Genomic DNA, 14,790 nt, shown 5'->3' with positions numbered 1-14,790 from the left:
TAAATCAGAATATACATTTTGACAAGATTTCCCTCAGTGATTTCTATGCACATTAAAGTTTAAGTTGGTACATTTCTTGACTGGGAATATTACTATGTTACTTGATATTGTCCGGCATTCTGTTAGTGTCCATTTTAAATGTGTGTCCTGTTTACTGAGTGCCTAATGCTGTGTGGGATGAGACTTTAGGGAACTGCAGTCTATTTGGAGAAACAAGACAGGAACAAAAAAAGCAATGCTAAAAACAAAAAAACAGAAAACAAAACAAACAAAAACAGCATAAAACATAAAATTTTTAAAAAGCAAGTACCCAGAAATAGTGCTATGGGTGTTCAAGAAGTATCAGTTGAACTGGTAATGGAAATTAAGTAATTGAAGGCTATTTGTGGAGGAGCGCAAGAGACCTCCATAAAAATGTGTTTTAGGAAGATGGCAATGAAATGCAACAGCCACTTCCATTGCTGCCACAGCTTTGAAAGTTCCCCAGAACAAAGAACTTTCCTTTTTTTTTTTTCTTTTTTTGTGACGAAGTCTCACTCTGTCGCCCAGGCTGGAGTGCAGTGGCGCAATCTCGGCCCACTGCAACCTCCGCCTCCCGGGTCCAAGCGATTCTCCTGCCTCAGCCTCCTGAGTAGCTGGGACTACAGGCGCTCGCCACCACGCCTGGCTAATTTTTGTATTTTTAGTAGAGACAGGGTTTCACCCTGTTGGCCAGGATGGTCTTGATTTCCTCGTGATCCACCCGCCTCGGCCTCCCAAAGTGCTGGGATTACAGGCGTGAGCCACCACGCCCGGCCGCAAACAACTTTTCATATCATTGGGAGGAGTTGTAACAGAAGCAGCAGTGCCAACTCCTGCAAAAGACTGTAATTCTTACTGTATTATTTACTGCATCTTCCTATTGGAAAATAGCTTTAGACCCATCTTTTAGCCATATGAAGATGTGGTATGATATGAAGAAATAAAAACCTCCCTAACCAAGAGAATTTGACAATATTAGAACATATTCCTTAACTAAAGTAACACTTGCTAACTAACACTTAGCAGGAATGCTTCTTTTCATTCTTTACTGAATGAAACATTATTTAGCTCCTGCTGTATTCAAAATGCTGGGAAAACAGTCCAGCAGGATGACTGACATACAAGCAAAAATTACAATGAAATGTAATAAATTGTATAATAAAGGTGTGTATAAAGTGCTATAGAAGTGCAAAAGAGATGACATTTCAGCCAGTATAAATTCTGTAAGGTGGCTGGGCACGGTGCCTCACACCTGTAATCCCAGCACTCTGGGAGGACAAAGCGGGCGGATCACTTGAGGTAAGGAGTTCAAGACCAGCCTGGCCAATATGGCAAAATCGCACGTCTACTAAAAATACAAAACTTAGCCAGGTGTGGTGGCACGCCCCTGTAATCCCAGCTACTCAAGAGGCTGAGGCAGGATAATCGCTTGAACCCAGGAGGCGGAGGTGGCATTGAGCCGAGATCAAGCTACTGCACTCCAGCCCAGGTGACAGAGCAAGACTCTGTCCCCCCCCAAAAAAAAAATCCAGAAGGACAAAGATTATGTTGGTATTGTTCAAGATTGTATGCCAGCACCTAGCATAGTACTTGGTGGATTACAAACTCAACTAATATCTATAAGATAAAGTAACGGAATCTTGAAGGATAGGTATAAGTTGACTTGGAGGAGGATACTCCAAACAGAAGGAAAGGCTGATAGAAAGAAACAGAAAGTATTTGGTGTTTAGTATACCTGTAAGTACTAACCGATAGTCACTAGAAGAGATGAAGGCTCTAATGGCAGAGGGCCATTACAGGTAAGTTGTGAAAAGCTTTGAAAGGCGTGCTAAGGAATTTAATTTTGTGTGTAAAGGAACCTTCAAATACTTTTAAGCAAGGGAATATCTAGATCTCATTTTGTTTTAAAGTATCAGCTCTGGTAACAATGTGGAAAATGAACTGGCAAGCAGAAAGACTGAAGGCAGGAGAATCATTGAAGGAACACTCAGACAAACCCAAACTAAGACACATTCTCCAAAACGACTGACTTGGACTCTTCAAAATTATAAATATGAAGAAGCAAATACATAAATAAGAAAAGCTGGAGAATTGTTATGAATTAAAGGGAACTAAAGAGATACTAGATACTACAGCTAAATGTGTTGTGGAACCAGGGTGGGAGAATCTCTAAGGGATAATGAGACAACTGGGGCAATCCTAATATGGGCTGTTTATTAGATCATATAATAACAAGGTTAAATTTCCTGACTGTGATTGTGGTTTTGTCAGAAAATTTCCATGTTTATGTTAGAAAACAAAAGCTAAAATATCTAAGAGTAAAGTATCATGATGTCTGCAACTAAATCTATTCAATCAAAACCTTAAAAAATTTATGTATGTATATATCTGTACATACATACAGAAAGAGTGTGTGTACAAAGGCGGCAACTGACAATTGGTAAATCTAGGTGAATTGTATATGAGTGCTTATTATACTATTGTAAATTTTTTATTTCCTGAAAGCTTGAAATTTTTCTAAATAAAAACAGTAAAGGAAAATAGACAATAGTGAAAGACAAAAATGGTGAAGGCAACTGAAGTTAGAGAACAGAAAGGAGGGGATGGTAAGGAGAAGAGACAGGGTAAATTAATCAGAGAAACATCTCTGATTCATACTCACATTGGCCCACACCCAGGTGTGGCATGCACCCAGCGTAGTGGCATGATCTTGGCTCACTGCAACCTCCACCTCCTGGGTTCAAGTGATTCTTCTGCCTCAGCCTCCGGAGCAGCTGGGATTATGGCACACTCCACCACGCCTGGCTAATTTTTGTATTTTCAGTAGAGTCAGGGTTTTACCCTGTTGGTCAGGCTGGTCTCAAACTCCTGACCTCAGATGATCCACCCACCTCAGTCTCCCAAAGTGCTGGGATTACAGGTGTGAGGCATTGCGCCCAGCCTCCCACACCCTCATTTTTTTTATAAGCCTTTACTCCAATAGGAGCTCCATTGTCTCTGCAGTCTTTTTTTTTTTTTTTTTTTGAGACGGAGTCTCGCTCTGTCGCCCAGGCTGGAGTGCAGTGGCCGGATCTCAGCTCACTGCAAGCTCCGCCTCCCGGGTTTACGCCATTCTCCTGCCTCAGCCTCCCAAGTAGCTGGGACTACAGGCACCCGCCAACTCGCCCGGCTAGTTTTTTGTATTTTTTAGTAGAGACGGGGTTTCGCCGTGTTAGCCAGGATGGTCTCGATCTCCTGACCTCGCGATCCACCCGTCTCGGCCTCCCAAAGTGCTGGGATTACAGGCTTGAGCCACCGCGCCCGGCCGACTCTCTGCAGTCTTTTCACCTTCCTGGCTATGTCTTTTCTATTTCTTTCTCTACCCACTCCTTATACATGGTGTTTCTTAAAGTTTGGTAGTCAGATCACAGATCTTTTCACTCCACATATTTCTCTGGGTAATTTCACCCATTTCTAGTGTTATTATTTTCTCTAGCCATCTATACACTTATGAGTGCAGTATTTCTCTAGTATCTTTCCCCTGAACTTCTGACTTTGAACATAGAACACAAACAGTTAGATGTCTTTAGATACCCTACTGTCACTCCTATAATCAGGTCCTTATCCCCTACACAGTTGCAATAGGTTTGTAAGTGGACTTTTTGCCTTCAGTCATGGTCCCATAAATCCAACTTCCACAATGCTGCCAAACCGTTCTTTCTTTTTTTTTTTTTTTTTTTTTTTTTTTTTTTTTTTTTTTTTTGAGACAGAGTCTCGCTCTGTCGCCCAGGCTGGAGTGCAGTGGCCGGATCTCAGCTCACTGCAAGCTCCGCCTCCCGGGTTGACGCCATTCTCCTGCCTCAACCTCCCGAGTAGCTGGGACTACAGGCGCCCGCCACCTCGCCCGGCTAGTTTTTTGTATTTTTTTAGTAGAGACGGGGTTTCACCATGTTAGCCAGGATGGTCTCGATCTCCTGACCTCGTGATCCGCCCATCTCGGCCTCCCAAAGTGCTGGGATTACAGGCTTGAGCCACCGCGCCCGGCCAAACCGTTCTTTCTAAAGAGCAAATATGAGCATGACAGTTATCTGCTTAAAATCCATTATTGTTTCTGATGTCTTGGTCCTTATCTACCCTCCAGCTTCATCACTCATTGCTCCCTGACAAAACTTTATGTTGCAGGATACGCTTTAGTCACACTGAGTCTTGTCTGAAAACCCTGACATACCTTTCTGTGAAATGTTTCCATGTTATTCCCTCTGATGGGATGACTCCTTCCCAGGCCCACCTTAACCTAGCCCCTTCATCAAAGCTCAGCTTAGGCAAAACCTTTTCCAAAAACCTCAACCCTTATAGGAGAATTATGTGCCCTTGCTTTATTTCTCCATTAATATCATATACATATCCCATCATAACCCATACCATATTGTATACCTGTTTACTTTCTGCTTACCCATCTCTCCCCACTATAAACTCTTGGAGAGCAGGAATGTGTCTTATTCATCTTCATAGCGAGTTATCACTATATGTTGTTGAATTAAACTTCTGTATTTTAAAAAATCTGATATAGTAATCTCAAGCAGCAAAAAAAAAAAAAAAAAAAAAAGAATCAAGGAATAATAATGGTAACAATAAAACTTATTGCCTGCCAGGCACTGTAAATACTTTACATGATTTACTCATGTACTCCTCAAAACTCTGAAGCAAGTTCCTATTAATATTATTATTTCACAGGGAAGGAAACTGACGCAGAAAGACTAAGAATCTCTTGAAGGTCATAAATAATAACTTACGAGAGTATAGTAGAGCCATGATTTGAACCTATGCAGTATAACTCCCTGTTCCTCATCCTTAACCTCTACAGTATAATTTCTCTTGTTTTTTGTTTGTTTGGTTTTGGTTTTGGTTTGGGGTTTTTTTTTAAGACTGAGCCTCATTCTAATTTTTATATTTTTAGTAGAAACGGGGTTTCACTGTGTTGGCCAGGCTGGTCTCGAACTCGACCTCAAGTGATCCGCCAGCCTCGGCCTCCCAAAGTGCTGGGATTACAGGCGTGAGCCACCATGCCCGGCCTATAATATGTCCTTTATTATTGTTTGATTTGTTATCAAGAGCTCCAGATGTACCAGTTTTCTGGTTCCTTAGCCTAGAAATCTTTTCTTAATGAAAGAGGATGTAAGTAAAAATGAGAGTAATTTCTAGAGATCATAGAATTATTTAGGATATTTATGGGGTTTTTTTCTTCTTTTTTTTTTTTGAAAACAGTTTCTGGCTCTGTCTTCCAGGCTGGAGTACAGTGGCACAGTCATGGGTCACTGCAGCCTCAAACTCCTGTGCTCACGTGAGCCTCCCGCCTCAGCCTTCAGAGTGGCTAGGACTATAGGTGGGCCACCATCCCAGGCTTTTTCTTTTTTTTTTGTCATAGAGTTGGGACTCTCACTATGTTGCCCGGAGTGGTCTCAAACTCCTGGGCTAAAGGGATCCTCCCACCTCCACCTCAGCCTCCCAAAGTGCAGGGGATTACAGGCATGAACCTCCACCCTTGGCCTATATGTTTATGTTTCTAATGGTTTTTCAGATTATTTGAGAAAGCAGTGTAAGAAAAAAATTAGTTTAAAAAATACATAGGTCAGGCACTGTGGCTCATGCCTGTAATCCTAGTACTTTGGGAGGCTTAGGCAGGTGATCACCTGAGGTCAGGAGTTCAAGACCAGCTGGGCCAACATGGTGAAACCCCATCTCTACTAAAAATACAAAAATTAGCAACCCCATCTCTACTAAAAATACAAAAATTAGCTGGGCGTGGTAGTGTGTGCCTGTAGTCCCAGCAACTTGGGAGACTGAAGCAGGTGAATCACTTGAACTTAGGAGACAGATGTTGCAGTGAGCTGAGATCATGCCATTGCACTCCAGGCTGGCCAGGCAACAGAGACTCTGTTTCAAAAAAAAAACCACACACACACACACACACAAAAAAAAAAAAAAAAACACACACACACAAAACAGGGGGCCGGGTACAGTGGTTCACACTTGTAATTTCACCACTCTGGGAGGCCAAGGCCAGTAAATTGCTTGAGCTCAGGAGTTCAAGACCAGCTTGGGCAACATAGTGAAACCCTGTCTCTACTAAAAATACAAAAACCGGTTGGGCATGGTGGTGCGCCTTTATAGTTCCAGTTACTGGAGGCTGAGGCAGAAGGATTGCTTGAGTCCAGGAGGTCAAAGCTGCAGTGAGCTGAGATCACACCACTGCAATCCAGCTTGGGCAACAGAGCAAGACCCTGTCTCAAAACAAAAGGAAAAATGCTATAAGGAATCACGAAAGAATGAGCTTATATTCAATGTTAATTAAAATCCCACCCAATCCAGCAAAAAGAATTTGTAGGTCTCATTACCCCTTTGGAAAGGGGATAAGTATATGTATTTTAAGCTAAAGGAAGATTGCTATATACTCTTTCAATTTAGGCAATTATCCTCTGGAAAGTACCTAATGCTTTTAATTAAGTAATGATACTAAAACAAACCTTACTTTTTTGTGTTCTTGTTCTGACTAAGGTAGAAATTTGCTGTTCTCCACTTTCGCAAGACTGTGATTATTTTTGGATGGAACAACTAACTATCTAGGAATTATCTCAGACTGCATCTTTCTACCCTGACGGATTTGGCATAGTTCCTTAATCCTCTGCATGTGCCAATTACTGTATTTAATTAGAAGGAGATTAGATAGAAGCACTAATAACCCAAGTCAGACACACTCACACACACACACACAGAGAGAGACAGAGACAGAGACAGAGAGAAGAAAACATGATTTAGTTCCTAGACATCTTTTTCATTGAAAAATAATTCCCAAAATGACAAACATTGGCTTGTGTAGGACTCTTTAGAAATTTGAATGCATAGACACTGGAACAACCACCAGGAAAGGACTAGAAAGAGATGGCCCTGTTTCAGAATGGTGGTACTCAACCTTTCCAGCTAATGGTATATACCAAAGTTTAAAAGTCAAATACAATACAAGCCTTATTATTATTAGAAAGAAACAATGAAAAAAAATGGCAGTCCAGTTTAAACCACCCCTCTGTAATCCTGACTCCCAATTGTCAGAGGCAACACTAAAGTCTTATAATTATTTCTTCTGGTATTTACCTCTATGTTTCTAAGTAACATTCATACTATTGTTTCATGACAAATACTGACTTCCACTCACTTTGTCTCCTTTTTTTTTTGATATAGAGTTTCACTCTTGTTGCCCAGGCTGGAGTGCAATGGCACGATCTCGACTCACTGCAACCTCTGCCTCCTGGGTTCAAGCGATTCTCCTGCCTCAGCCTCCGGGTAGCTGGGATTACAGGCATGTGCCACCACGCCTGGCTAATTTTTGTATTTTTTAGTAGAGATGGCGTTTCTCCGTGTTGGTCAGGCTGGTCTCGAACTCCCGACCTCAGGTGATCTGCCTGCCTCAGCCTCCCAAAGTGCTGGGATTACAGGCATGAGCCACCACACCTGGTCCACGTTCTCTCCTTCTTCCCAGTATACCTACATCGTCGTTTTTGGTTAAATAGTCAATGCTTATACTTTTTTTTTTTTTAGATGGAGTCTCATTCTGTTGCCCAGGCTGGAGTGCATTGGCACAATCTCAGCTCACTGCAAGCTCCGCCTCCCGGGTTCAAGAGATTCTCCTGGCTCAGCCTCCCAGATAGCTGGGACTACAGCCACATGCCATCACACTTGGCTAAATTTTGTATTTTTGGTAGAGACGGGCTTTCACCCTGTTATCCAGGCTGGTGTCAAACTCAGGACCTCAGGTGATCCTCCTGCCTCCCGGCCTCCCAAAGTGCTAGGATTATAGGTGTGGGCCACCAAGCCTAGGGGATGCTTATACTTTAAATATTGTTTAACAGCTTAACCTTTAGTGCTACTAAGGTTACATTTCCTTCCTTATACAACTTTTTTCCTAGCTATTTTTTATATGCTTATTTTTTAAAGCACTTACCAGCAATTTGGCCACAAGTTTCCAGAACAGTAAAACTCTGCTCAGAATGGTCCAACACACTAGGTAGTTTATCTATTTCCGTTTTTCCTTAGAGACATTGTTGCTGAAGCTCTCTGTCCTGTCCTCCTGCGCCTGTCTTCATTGGCTGTGAGCCTTACGTCAGCAAATTACTGTTTTTGTAGAGCTTGTGAGCTAAGAATGATTTATAACTTTTAACAGTTAAAAAAATCAAAAGAGGAACAATATTTTGTGACACATGAAAAGTATATGAAATTCAGCCGGGCACGGTGGCTCATGCCTGTAATCCCAGCACTTTGGGAGGCCAAGGGAAATGGATCACGAGGTCAGGAGATCCAGACCAGCCTGGCCAAGATGGTGAAACCCCGTCTCTACTAAAAGTACAAAACTTAGCCTGGCACGGTGGCAGGCGCCTGTAATCCCAACTACTCAGGAGGCTGAGGCAGAAGAGTCAGTTGAACTCGGGGGGTAGGCGGAGGTTGCAGTGAGCCGAGATCATGCACTGCACTCCAGCCTGGGTGACAGAGTGAGACTCCGTCTTAAAAAAAAGAAAAGTATATGAAATTCAAATTTCAGTCATAAATAAAATTTTACTGGACACAGCTCCTTTGCTTGAGTATTGTCTATGATTGCCTTGGTGCTACCCTGGCAGGGTTGAGCAGTTGCAGCAGAGATCATAAGGCCTGCAAAACCTGAAATATTTACTTTCTGGCTCTTTACAGAAAAGGTTTGTTGACCCCCGTCCTAAGCTTGTTGCAAAGCTGTTTCCCCTAGATTTTTTATCACCATTATCCTGAAAATTCTTATCTTTTATCTTAATTTTCTCACACCTGACTGAAAATTTGGCCTAATATAGAATTCTATGATGGGGTCGGGTGTGGTGGCTCATTTCTGTAATCCCAGCACTTTAGGGGGCTGAGGTAGGAGGACTGCTTGAGCACAGGCATTTAAGACCAGCCTGGGCAACAGAAAAAGAATGGGGAAGGACTGTGAAGGGTCAGATGGAAGCCAAAGAAAAGGAGGATGCTAGGGAAATTTCAGATTCTAGGGCTCCCAACCAGTGGACTCAGCCTTAGATAGAAGTTTCCAGTGGCATTTGTTTATAGAAGGTCCTGACCATACAGGACTTCAAGACCAGCCTGGCCAACATAATGAAACCCCATCTCTACTAAAAATAAATAAATTTTAAAAATTAACCGGGCATGGTGCCACATGCCTGTAATCTCAGCTACTCTGGAAGCCGAGGCAGGAGAATCGCTTGAACCTGGGAGGAGGAGGCTGCAGTGAGCCAAGATCGTGCCACTGCACTCCAGCCCGCATGACAGAGCAAGACCTGTCTCAAAAAAAAAAAAAAGAAGAAGAAGAAGAAGTCCCTAACCATAGATTTGATGAAATGTAACCTTTTTTCTTCAGGCAGCCACAAGATCGCTCCTTTCTAGGAGGCTCTCCTAAGTATCTTCATCAGAGTATTTTTATCTTGTGGTTTTTGTTTTGTTTTCTGTTTTGTTTTGTTTTATTTTGTTTTTGAGACGGAGTCTCGCTCTGTCACCCAGGCTGGAGTACAGTGGCGCGATCTCAGCTCACTGCAAGCTCTGCCTCCCAGGTTCACACCATTCTCCTGCTCAGCCTCCCGAGTAGCTGGGACTACAGGCGCCCGCCACCATGCCTGGCTAATTTTTTTGTATTTTTAGTAGAGACGGGGTTTCACCGTGTTAGCCAGGATGGTCTTGATCTCCTGACCTTGTAATCTGCCCGTCTTGGCCTCCCAAAGTGCTGGGATTACAGGCGTGAGCCACCATGTCCCGCCTGGTTTTGTTTTGTTTGTTTATGTGTTTGTTTTGGAGACAAGGTCTCCCTCTGTTGCCTAGGCTGGAGTGCAGTGGCACAATAATAGTTCACTGCAGCCTCAAACTCCTAGGCTCATGTGATCCTCCCAGCTCAGCTCCTGAATAGCTGGGACTACAGGCTTGTGTTGTTTTAAGTTAAAGAAAAAGTCAGGGCTGGGCGCAGTGGCTGACACCTATAATCCCAGCACTTTGGGAGGTCAAGGCAGGCAGATCACTTGAGGTCGAGAGTTCGAGACCAGCCTGACTAGCATGGAGAAACCCAGTCTCTACTAAAAGTACAAAATTAGCTGGGCGTGGTAGTGCATGCCTGTAATCCCAGCTACTCAGGAGGCTGAGGCAGGAGAATCGCTTGAACCCGGGAGGCAGAGGTTGCAGTGAGCCAAGATCGCACTCTTGTACTACAGCCTGGGCAACAAGAGCAAAACTCTGTCTCAAAAAAAAAAAATCCTTTAGACATCCCTTGTGTTTAATAGTCCCTGCTTCACCTTCCTTCATTATTTCAGCAGGAAGAAAAAGTGATATAATAAAGGTGAAGGCAGCCAACTATGTTTTGGTGTGTTTTCTAAGCCCCTAAGGACAATTAAGAAAAGCACCTTGTCAAATTGGGACCTGATAGTTAGTCCAGTTAGATGTTATCAGGAATCTCTATTTCTAGAAGGGCTGTCCATATATGCATTGCCGCCATTTGCCATTAGGGGTGCCCTCTGCAAGTCATGGAACCAAGCCAGTGCTCAGTTTTTACAACCTGCAGCAGGGTAGCCGGGGTTCATGGGCCAGTGGAATCTGAGAGCTGAGCAAGTATAGTGCTGCATACCAAGTGCTGAAAGGTTACTGAGTGAACAGAAGTGGAATGAATGTGTATTTTAAAGGCCAATTGTTCCCATTCAAATCTGAGTTTGAAGGGAAGGAGGCCCAGGCCTTGAGATCATTTTCAGTTCTGCTACTTGAATAACAACATCTTTGTTCCTCAAGTAGCAACAACTAAAAGCAGCAAAGCCCTTCTGGAACTTCAGCTCAAACTAGCTGTGACTTAATTTTCTTCAGAAAGGGATCCAGATTGAAATGTGAATATACTAGATAATGTTTTTGTTTTGTTTTTTCATTTTGTACCATAGCAAGAAGGACCCTTTTATTAAAGGTTTCCAAAATATTCACTTGGTCACAATCAAGATAATGGTAACATATATTTAATGGTAATATATTTAAATTGATCATTATGATATATACTTATATAGATATATGTTAGTGTATAGCATATTAGTGTGTATAGCATCTTAGAAAGAACAGATATATTTATATTAAAATATTTGTTACATTCTTAAGTGCAAAGCAGCTTTTATTCTCTTGATAATTATTGATTCTATCCCGACATTTGTATAAAAAATTCACTTTATTTCGACAGATCCTAATTTGCTGTTACTGTATCAAGTGGCATTGCCACTTTTCATTTTTTTATTTTTTTAATTTTATTTTGATTACTTTTAAATTGACCAATAATAATTACACATATTTGTGGGGTACATGGTGAAGTTTTTTTTTTTTTTTTTTTTTTTTTTTTTTTTGAGGCAGAGTCTCGCTCTGTCACCCAGGCTGGAGTGCAGTGGCCGGATCTCAGCTCACTGCAAGCTCCGCCTCCCGGGTTTACGCCATTCTCCTGCCTCAGCCTCCTGAGTAGCTGGGACTACAGGCGCCCGCCACCTCGCCCGGCTAGTTTTTTTTTTGTATTTTTAGTAGAGACGGGGTTTCACCGTGTTAGCCAGGATGGTCTCGATCTCCTGACCTCGTGATCCGCCCGTCTCGGCCTCCCAAAGTGCTGGGATTACAGGCTTGAGCCACCGCGCCCGGCCACATGGTGAAGTTTTGATACATGCAATGTATAGTGAATAGATCAGGGTAGTTAGTATATCCATTATCTCCAACATGTATCATTTATTTGTGTTAGTAAAATTCAATACTCTCCTTCTAGCTATTTAAAACTAGATAATACATTATTGTTAACTATAGTCATCCTACGGTGCCATAGAACACTAGAACTTATTCCTCCTATCTAGCTGTAATTTTATTACTGGAAAGGGGTCCCAATCCAGACCCCAAGAGAGAATTCTTAGACCTCATGCAAGAAAAAATTCAGGACCAGTCCATAAAGTGCAAGCATGTTTATTAAGAAGGTGAAGGAATAAAAGAACGGCTATTCCATAGGCAGAGCAGTGGCATGGTCTGCTCAACTAAGTATACTTATATCTTGATTATATGCTAAGCAAGGGGTGGATTATTCGTGCGTTTTCTGGGGAAAGGGTGGGAATTTCCCAGAACTGAGGGTTCCTTCCCTTTTTAGACTATATAGGGTAACTTCTAGACATTATCATGGCATTTTTAAACTGTCTTGGTGCTGGTGGGAGTGTCTTTTAGCATGCAAATGCCTTATAACTAGTGTATAATGAGCAGTAAGGACTATCAGAGGCCACTTTGATTGCTCTCTTGGTTTTGGCCAGGTTCTTTACTGCATCATGTTTTATCAGAATGGCCTTTGTGACCTATATCTTGTGCCAACCTCCTATCTCATCCTGTGACTAAGAATGCCTAACCTCCTGGGAATGCAGCGCAGTAGGTCTTAGCCTCATTTTACCCAACCCCTATTCAAGATGGAGTTACTCTGCTTCAAATGCCTCTATGTTGTATCCTTTAACAAATCTTTCCCTATCCCTCCTTCCTCCCCACCTTTCCCAGCCTCTAGTATCTTCTGTTCTACTAGGTAATGTTTTTATTTTATTTTATTTTGTTTATTTATTTATTTATTTATCAGATGGAGTCTTGTTTTGTCACCCAGGTTGGAGTGCAGTGGCGTGATCTTGGCTCACTGCAACCTCTGCCTCCCGGGTTCAAGTGATTCTCCCACCTCAGCCTCCCCAGTAGCTGGGACCACAGGCACATGCCACCATGCCCAGCTAATTTTTGTATTTTTAATAGAGACAGGGTTTTGCCATGTTGGCCAGGCTGGTCTCGACCTCTTGGCCTCAAGCGATCTGCCTACCTCGGCCTCCCAAACTGCTGGGATTACAGACGTGAGCCACCGCACCCAGCCGGTGATGTTTTGAAATGCTTTAAAATAACTGTTTTAAGGCCCACGCCTGTAATCCCAGCACTTTGGGATTACACCACCAGGTGTGGTGGCAAGTGCTTGTGGTCCCAACTACTTGGGAGGCTGAGGCGGGAGAATCATTTGAACCTGGGAGGTGGAGGTTGCAGTGAGCTGAGATCACGCCACTGCACTCCAGCCTGGGTGACAGAGCTAGACTGTGCCTCAAAAAATAAAATAAAATAACTATTTTAAAATACCCATGTCTTTGATTTGGGGTAATTGTTATTTCATTTTACAGTATATTGCCTATTTAATCTAGTGTCACACCACAGCGTATTAGAAAAAACATGGAAGACTTACAGGTCTGGACTTATTGCATTGCATTGACAGATTGTCTAATCTTTTTTATCCTCAGTTTATTCTTCTGAAAAAACGGGAATAAAAATCCTCCTTGTCAGGGATAATACTTGCAGGATAGTAAGGGTTAACTGAAAAGATGTATGTGAAGATACCTAACAGTAAAGGGGTATTGAATAAATGGCTAATGTTGTTTCCTCATCTCACTACCAATTCCACCTGTCACAGCTCAGTAGATGCTGCCGGTAAAAAAGCATTTTTTTTTTTTTTTTGAGATGGAGTTTTTGCTCTTGTTGCCCAGGCGGGAGTGCAATGGCGCTATCTTGGCTCACCACAACCTCTGCCTCCCGAGTTCAAGCGATTCTCCTACCTCAGCCTCCCGAGTAGCTGGGATTACAGACATGCACCACCACGCCCGGCTAATTTTGTATTTTTAGTAGAGACAGGGTTTCTCCACGTTGGTCAGGCTGATCTCGAACTCCTGACCTCAGGTGATTCGCCCACCTTGGCCTCCCAAAGTGCTGAGATTACAGGCATGAGCCACCATGCCCAACCAACATATTATTTTAATAACTGACTATAACCCAACTACAGCCATTTTCGCTACTATCAAGAAAGGAAAATTCATTTAACTTAATGAAGAAAAGCAACACAAGCAGAACAAACTTGGAGAATAATATAATGCCAAGACCAAGATCTCTCCAGAGATAGTTTAAATCTGGGTTTACATTTTCCCCTACTTCAGGGCTCTTTTGGGATGCTGGTAGTGACCTATTTCTTAACCAAGATGGTGGTTACAAGGGTGTGTTCATGGTATGATAATTCATTGAACTATACACTTAAGATTTGTGTACTTTCTGTATGTATATATTCTTCAACTAAAAATGTAAAAATATTTATCTGCAGAAATCATGCCCAAGTTCAAACAACGAAGACAAAAGCTAAAAGCCAAAGCCAAAAGATTATTCAAAAAAAAAGAAGCCTCCCACTTTCAGTCCAAGCTAATTACATCTCCTCCTCCACCACCCTCGCCAGAAAGGTAAGGCATAATGTGGAACAGAAAAAATGCTACAGAGATCTGATCAGTTTAAGATAGAGTTTCCAGATTTAGCAAGTAAAAATAGAAGGCAGGGCTGGGAGCAGTCACTCATGCCTGTAATCCCAGCACTTTGGAAGGCCGAGGCTGGTGGATTACCTGAGGTCAAGAGTTTGAGACCAGCCTGGCCAATATGGTGAAACCCTGTCTCTACTAAAACTACAAAAATTAGCCTGCGTGGTGTGGGCACCTGTAATCCCAGCTACTCAGGAGACTTAGGCAGGAGAATTGCTTGAAGCCGGGAGGCGGAGCTTGCAGTGAGCAAGATCGCACCACTGCACTCAAGCCTGGGCAACAAGAGCGAAAGTGCCTCTCAAAAAAAACAAAAGGAGGCCCTGTTAAATTTGAATTTCAGATAAACAATGAATAATTTTTTCATGTAATTATGTTCTATGTG

General features: G+C 42.5%; 1 protein-coding gene across 1 annotated transcript in view; it reads left to right on the top strand.

The window, feature by feature from the left end:
- Positions 1-14,790, top strand: part of PRR11 (proline rich 11) — a 47,030-nt gene that overhangs the window by 657 nt on the left and 31,583 nt on the right. The window contains exon 2 of the mRNA XM_010376824.2: positions 14,204-14,336. Within this exon, the coding sequence (XP_010375126.2) occupies positions 14,209-14,336 (128 nt within the window). The 5' untranslated portion in view covers positions 14,204-14,208. The remainder of the gene's footprint in view (positions 1-14,203; positions 14,337-14,790) is intronic.

This window comes from Rhinopithecus roxellana, chromosome 19 (assembly GCF_007565055.1).
Source record: "Rhinopithecus roxellana isolate Shanxi Qingling chromosome 19, ASM756505v1, whole genome shotgun sequence".
Taxonomy (NCBI): domain Eukaryota; kingdom Metazoa; phylum Chordata; class Mammalia; order Primates; family Cercopithecidae; genus Rhinopithecus; species Rhinopithecus roxellana.
The sequence above is the reverse complement of the archived record's forward strand: the minus strand, read 5'-3'. Positions and strand labels throughout refer to the sequence as shown.